The 7,556-nt window shown below is 43.8% G+C and overlaps 1 protein-coding gene across 1 annotated transcript; it reads right to left on the reverse strand.

Moving 5' to 3' along the window:
• Positions 1–4,010: 4,010 nt before the first annotated feature.
• Positions 4,011–6,797, reverse strand: LOC120394481 (maestro heat-like repeat-containing protein family member 2B). The gene is made up of 4 exons (XM_039518715.1): positions 6,746–6,797; positions 6,359–6,481; positions 5,015–5,098; positions 4,011–4,352 (listed from the first exon to the last, which is right to left on the reverse strand). The coding sequence occupies exons 2-4, from the start codon at positions 6,404–6,406 to the stop codon at positions 4,200–4,202; spliced, it is 285 nt and encodes a 94-aa protein (XP_039374649.1). The 5' UTR covers positions 6,407–6,481; positions 6,746–6,797; the 3' UTR covers positions 4,011–4,199.
• Between the last annotated feature and the right edge of the window lie 759 nt (positions 6,798–7,556).

Below are 7,556 nucleotides of genomic sequence, written 5' to 3' on the forward strand. Positions count from 1 at the left end.
AAGTAAAATAAATGTAAACAAATGGTTATGTAAAAATAAAATCCTAAAACACTTCTAGAGCTTGAACTTAGATAACCAAACATTCCCCTGTCTCACAAAGGATAGCTCCCCCAAATCTCTCTCCCCGCATGAAACACCCAGACCAAAAGGTGATCCTCCATTCATAAGACAAGCCAGCTGGCAGTTCGTCCAATAGGTGAAGGATTCCTGGTGCCGGGTACCTCTGGACCTCCAGATATAGTTCCACGCATCCATTGTCTTCATTTGAAAACAGGGTACCCCCTACTGTTTGCTTGTTTTTCTTGTATCAAATCTCCTCTGGAGACTTCACAATCACTTGATTAGAATTTTCCTCTATTGATTAGCATCCACTGTGAATAATTACTCACAGGCAGATAAGCGTCTCCTGCCTGAAAGAAACTTGTTTATCACTTTCTGGTGACCAGCCCCCTAACTCATAGACCTTAAAAGCATCAATTTCAGTGTGGAACCATAACACCTTATATATTATCCATCCAGTCACTGTGCAATGAATATGATGAGCCGTGTGGCACAGGTATCCAGTAAAGGCTTTACATGACACCCTTTGATTATATAGAGATCAGATCCAGGGAATAAAAGGTATCTCCTAGAACTGGAAGGGACCTTGAAAGGTCATTGAGTCCAGCCCCCTGCCTTCACTAGCAGGACCAATTTTTGCCCCAACTCCCTAAGTGGCCTCCCTCAAGGACTGAACTCACAACCCTGGGTTTAGTAGGTCAATGCTTAAATCACTGAGCTATCCCTCCCCAATTCTGTGGCTTAACTCAGTGGGCACCCAAAGGACCAGGAGTCACACCCTCAACTCCCATTGAAGTCGGCCAGAGGTTAGTAACTCAGCACTTTGCTGTTTCAGGCCCAAATTTTGAACAGCAGCCAGGAAATCTCAGAAACCTCACAAGAAAACCCAATCTTATTTGATTTTTTAGCTGAAAGAATTTGAAAGGAGGCTGGATCTGCAATGGGGAACTCTAGAGTGTAATCCAACCCCAAATGGAACTGCAAACCTTCTGGGGCGTATTTCTCACTAGGTCCCTTCCTTTCATTTTCAGCACTCGCCATCAAAATGTTCCTTGTCTGGATTTACACGAGGCTGCAAAGAGCCTTTCTGCTCAGATACAGTCACCAAACCCTGTCTTGTCTCTTCCTTTTGGGGTTTCTCATAGCAAATTTTCTTTTGAGTGGCAAAAAGAATCCTTTCGATGTCCCCCAGTGGTGCATTAGCACCATGAGCATGCTGGTTTTCTGGTTACGTTTTGTGTTGTTCCCAGTGGTAACACAGAGTTATTTATAACTAGAGCAGGTTGAACAATGGTAAGTCCATTTCACAAAACAAGTGGGATTTTTTTGTTTTCTTGATTTTTCAACACACACATGAAAAGTGAAAGAAACAAAAATATTTTGCTTTTCAAAATCAAAAATGACCATTATTCAGTTCTTTGTTTTCCCCCTTTCCTTCCCTTTATCCCTCGTCCCCAGGCCTTTCCTCCCCTCTTCCACTTTGTGACTGAAAAAGCCAGGGCGGGGGGAGGGGGGAGCAGGGGGAAGGAGACAAACAGGATAGCAAATGAAAAAAAAATACCCTAAATCAACTTCACTTTAAAAAAACTGAACATTTTCCGGTTGGGTTGGGTTGTTTTGTTTTGTGTAAAAAAACAAAAAATTGATAATGTCCCATGAAAATAAAAAAGGCCAGTTTTCACTGAGCAAAATGAAATGGTTTGACCAGCTCTGCTTATAATGAATAGTTTATCATTAATATTTTCCCCAGCTGATACATTTGGAGGGGGGAGGGAGGGCTGTGACAATACAGCTGAAAGCCATGTTGTACCTGAAGCAGCATGTGCTCCCACCGCGCATGGTCCAGGGAATTCTCCGTGTTTCCTATGAAGCAGGAGGCAAAACAATAATGTCAGCTCGGTTAGCAAGAGTTGTCGTCCCAGGAATCTCCTTTGCAATCAGTCCTTCGAAAACCCCTGCTCTGCCAAACTGTAACATACCTGGGCTTTCAAGGCTAAATGGGACCTACGCCAACATTCTTTGCTGGACCAACAGAAAGTATCATGTTATGTACCCTGCTGGCATTTTTATTCAGGGTCAGTCAACCCACCAGGAGTGAGATGCTGAGCACTCCCAATTCCTTTTGACTTTAATGGGAGCTGAGGGTACTGAGCATCTCAGAAAACTGTTCAACACATCAGAAGACTGGGTTTAATGGGAATATAAACTTTTCCTGCATAATAAGAGATTCTGGACTTGATCCTAACTTGATGTAAATCGGTGGAGCTTCACTGAAGTCAATGGAATGATACTGATTTACATCAGCTGAGAATCTGGCCCTGTTTCTGAATGTCCAGCTCTAACCTACCCTTCTTTAATGTTGGCACAAGGCAGTACTGGGGACTCTGTACAGCAACAACCACTAGGGAAGATACAGCTCATTTTTAAAATCTTTTTTTGACTATCAAACCCACTTGAACATTGTGGGGTGCGACCTTCACCAGAAACATATCCGGTTTGTGCTCCACGTAGGGTCTGTCATACTTCACAGAGACTACAATGGCACAGCCACGTCATTGGCGCTCTGCTGGCATAACCCCATAGTGTAGACGCAGCCTACACTGACTGAGGAGGTCAATAGATTCATACCACCGTAAAATTGCTGAAAGACATTATTAGGCCCACAATACCTAGAGTCTACATGGGCACTCACTTGGCCAACCTAGCTTTTATGGCTCAGGTTTCCTTACAGAAAGAAAAACTCTGGGTTTTTTAATTGAATCACCCTTGAAAGTAAACATGGGGTTTAATTTTCAGAAACCTTCAGTTTGCAAAATCAGACTATATATGGAACCCCAAAATATTTCACTAACCTCCAGCTTCACGCATAATTCACCTTCCCAAACATTAACCTAGCAAAGGTGTGGGGGGAACTGCTGTAAAATTTCCATTCAGCTGAAACCTTCCTGGCCTGATTCTGCCCGGATTGAATTGGCTTCAGTGGTTTAACTCTAGATTTACCCCAGTGGTTCACAGTTATCCAGATGAAGGAAAAGTGAGGGCCTAGAAGCCCAATTTCAATTCCCCACTGTTCCCACATACTGCAACAGGAATGGCACAACACGTGTCGATACGAAGCTGCATTTTCTGGCTTCCCTTCTATGCTCCATGGACCGCACTCCTCCTAACTAGCACTTTACCTTCAATGTACTGCAGCAGAGATGGGATCTTTACTACGCACATCTCACCCACTGCTGCATGGATATTTTGGTGCAGGGCTTGTAGTAACTGCAAGGCAGCATATCCGTGTCCTTCTCCTGCATAAGGGGATGAGGCTACTACCTGTCAGTGAGAGAGAAAGAACAGGCTCAGTTTGGTCAGCACAATACCAGTTTGTTCCCGAAGGAGGGAATAGTTCAGACTCTCTCATTGTGGAGACCATACAATAGAGTCATTGTTACTGCAGTGCCTTCCTGAAGAAGAAAGCATTCTAGCTAGTACGAGGATGCAGAACAATGTGTCTCAGGAGAGGGCAGAGCAGAGAGATCCAATCATACACATTCCTCAGCCTGTCTACAAGCATCTAGCTAGAAAACCCATTTTTATAGTTAACTGTCCCACTTCACATTCTGCAGAAAACCTAGTCTCATGGTCTACTCACCAGGAGTCGTGCCAGCAACCCCTGGGGTGTAGGGAATTTCACTAGGGAAAGAAAGAGAATATCATGAATTCTGCCAGACTTTCAGAGAGTCCTGCTGATGTTATTCACCTAGCCATTTCCAAAGTGTCCACCAATGTTGAATGCAGCTGATCATAATTTGCATTTCCATAGTGCTTTCAGTCTGAGCTTCTCAAAATGCTTTACAGACATGAATGAATTCCGCCTCACAGCACCTCTATGAGGTTGGCATTAATTACTCCTTCATTTCACAAGTGGGGAAGCTGAGAGAGAAAGATCAGGTGATTTCCCCAAGGTCACATCAGAATTTTTGTGGCAAGCTGGGAACAGAACCCACATTTCCTAGCTCCCTCCCATGGCCATGTAGTAATCACAAGACCATCCCTCATTTTAGCCTTCTCATTGCAGAGGAGAAAACTGGAGCAGACTGAACCTGTTCATTGCATAGTGTGCCTGGGGAGAATAAATGAAAGAGTTTCTGTTATAAACCTGATCCACCGTAGTCGAGGCAAGCAGCTTCTTCTCCTTCCTGCTGCTTTTTCTCAGCCAGCTCCCTAAGGCATCTGCAGAGAGGCTTCAAAGTACCAGTGTACTGAGCTGGCACCACATATTCCAGAAGCCTTGGCCATAACACCTGCAGAGAAGAGCGAGACTGTTCAGTACGCAGCTATTTCCATTCCCCCACCTCCAGTATCCTGCTGTCGGAATCCCTCCCTCTCATGTAGCTTCTCCTTTTATTCATCACTGACCCGTCCCTTACTTATCACCTCATCTCTCTCTCTCCCCATCATCTCACTCCACCTGTCCGGGGCCCCCTCACTCTGTCTTTTAAATACACTGCCTTGTTTGGTGAGCAATTTGGCTCTCACCCAGAGATGAATCCTCTTTCCCTGCATTAGAGCATTATGGAGCTATTTAGATGGCACCATCAACTCACCCAGAACTTTACAGACCTATAGAAGGCACAGTCCCAGCCCCAGCATCTGTTCAAATCCAGGATCACCAAATCTAAATGTCAGAAGTATTCATGGGGGACCTAAGGGGCAGTTGCACTCAGACAGTGGAAAGAATGAAGAGAAGATCTCTGCAACATGATTCCTTCCAGTTCAGTTGCTTTCAATCTTTTCTCTAATGTGAACCACTTACTCCGTGATGAAGGGGTCACATCCCTGACATGAATTTGACATGCTGTTCCTCCATTATGCTGACTGTGCAAAAAGCTTCCTTGTGGGGAGGTACAAGCAAGGTAAGGAAGAACGTCCCTATTTCAAGAAGCAGTAGCAACAGGTCACTTACTTGGGTCATTCCAGTGACTGAGGTGTCCAGACATTGCAGGATGTCAGTGCACAGGGTTTGGATAGTGTTTTCTTCCGGAATAGCCTGGGTGAGAAGTGTGGTACCCTGCTGTGAGACAGCTCTATAGAACTTATTAGCTAGTAGCAAGACACTGGCTAGAGAATCAGTGTCCTTCTCTTACAAAGCCATCTTGAACATTGACCTATGCCTGCTTTTATATTGCACTGGAAGGGAAGAGAATAATGGAAACACCTAACTGGTGGGTCAGATCCCAGGCTTAGGAAAACCCTAAAGTGAAGGGAATGATTCACTGAACACAAAAGAGTTTCCCCAACAGGGTTAATTTTCTTTAAATTTGAAAAAACTGTTTCATCTTTTTATCTCTGAGGAAAAACATTCAGACTCCGCCCTGTGGAAATCAATATGCAGAACCAGGGGGATCCACTCTGTTTTTTCTGATGCCCCAACCAGCTTGGTCATTTCGTATGTAGTGAGTGTGATTCTATCAACTGGCCTAATTCTGCTCTTACTTATACCGGACTAAATATTGATTGACTCTACTGATTTCAATGTAAAGGAGAGCAAAACTGGCTCGAGAAGAAAAAGCAGCCTTCCTTAAGGGAGGGGTGGGGGGGGGGGGGGGGCCCTTGGAGAGTATTGCCACAAGCTCCAACTTTGTAGAAAAGAGGCCAGGCAGAGCTAAGATCTTCAACAACTTACTGTAAAGTTGAACTGTTTATGTTAATACAGATCATGGATCCACTCATGGAGCACAAAGTGTCTGGAGCCCCTGGCTGTGTCCATGGACAGAAATACGGATTGAAGATATTTTTAATCTAGTACATGTAGATTAGAGCATGTAGTGAGGGAAATATGCAGCAAGCTTTCCCAGGCTCCTGACAGTCTGTGATGCAGCCTGCATAACCTCAGTGTTTTGCTGATAGTTTATGTTTGCTTCAACAGCCACAGAATTGGGCGTCATTATGTTCTCTGGAGAGTCTATTGAAAACAAAAAGATGTGCTTCCTTGTCCAAGAACATTTCACTGAAAAATGGTGTTTTCAGAATTTTCAATGACTCATCAGAGGGTTGAGGAACCTAGATAACTCTGTTAGATGTAAATACCCAGTGTGAGAGTCTGATCTGTTACACTAGTATAAATCCAGAGTAACGCCACTAAAGTCAGTGGAGTTACCTTGACTTTACACTAATATAACTGATCAGATTCTGGCTCTAATCATTCAGTCCAGTTGTCCTTGAGTCAAAACTCCCACTGAAGGCAAGGGGAGCAGTCAGCATGCAAGAATGGTAGGACCGAGTCCTAAGCGTTAAGAACTCTCCTTACCAGTTTGCTGATGGACACACTGAACTCCCTGAAAACATGTGCTACCATATCCCATGCTGCACAGTTCTCCACACTTTCTGAGCTGAGCAGCGTCCTGATGAAATGAAGAACTGCCTTCCTTACCTGCAAGGGTAGAGATGACACACATGAGTTATTGTTATCCCTTCTGCCTGAAATAGGAGATACGATATGAGAGTCCTTATGCTTTTGATTTGATCTCCTTGGCTTATAAACATGGATCCATTTAACACAGTCAGGAGAATGACATGCCTTCTCTAGTCTGCAGTCTCTCCTCTGGATCTGAATGAAAGCTCCACCCAGATGTCCATTCATCCCATATCATTGAAAAAAAATTGAAATATTTCACTGCTCCACACACAATCTTACCGTAGCATTCTGATCACTGAAAGTAGATTTCACTGCCTTCACAATCAGAAACTTTTTCAGTCTTGTCTCAGGCACTGAAAGATAAGGAGAGATGTACAGTACTTCTTTGTTCCACACACTCACTTTCCACATTGGAATGAATCCTGGATTTCAAAAGGCCCTATTTAAGAATAGTCCCAAGCTTCTCTCATACACAGAATCAATGGGGAAAACATAGGACCAGACTCTGGCCTCAGTTACAGTAGTGTAAATCTAAAGTAATTCCATTTCTATAAATAGTGCCATCATACTGCCATGATGGAAATAGTATAAAAGAATTAGATTGAGGTCAATCTGTGTTTAACACAGTATAACAGAACTCAGAATCTAGTCTATAGTGTCTAATACTGACGATTATCGAGTCAGGGGTATTATTTTATTTTTGATTATTGTTAATGTGCATTAGCCCCAAGGCAACTTCTGTATCTGAAGTTGAAAAATATCTTGGGCTACATTCAGCACTTAGTTGAACCTGTTGATTTCTGTGTGGCCATAGGGGGGTAACTTAGGGCAGCATTTGATCCCTTAGTGGATATCCAGACCACTGGTGACTGTGTGTTATAGAGACTCTGTGCCCCATTTGCAGAGGCGATGAGTCTGTTACAGCTCTGCTGTGCCTACAAAGCCTTGGTTCTTTAACTCAATCTATAGTAGCTCATGCTTTTAGCTCTGGATCAGGGCTGGCTTTAGGCCGATTCTCCGTGCCTGAGAGGGCCTCGCACATAACAGGACCCCGCGCCCAGTGGCCTTTTTAATTTTTACTCACTCGGCG

The sequence above is a fragment of the Mauremys reevesii genome, unplaced genomic scaffold, assembly GCF_016161935.1.
Source record: "Mauremys reevesii isolate NIE-2019 unplaced genomic scaffold, ASM1616193v1 Contig60, whole genome shotgun sequence".
Lineage (NCBI taxonomy): Eukaryota > Metazoa > Chordata > Testudines > Geoemydidae > Mauremys > Mauremys reevesii.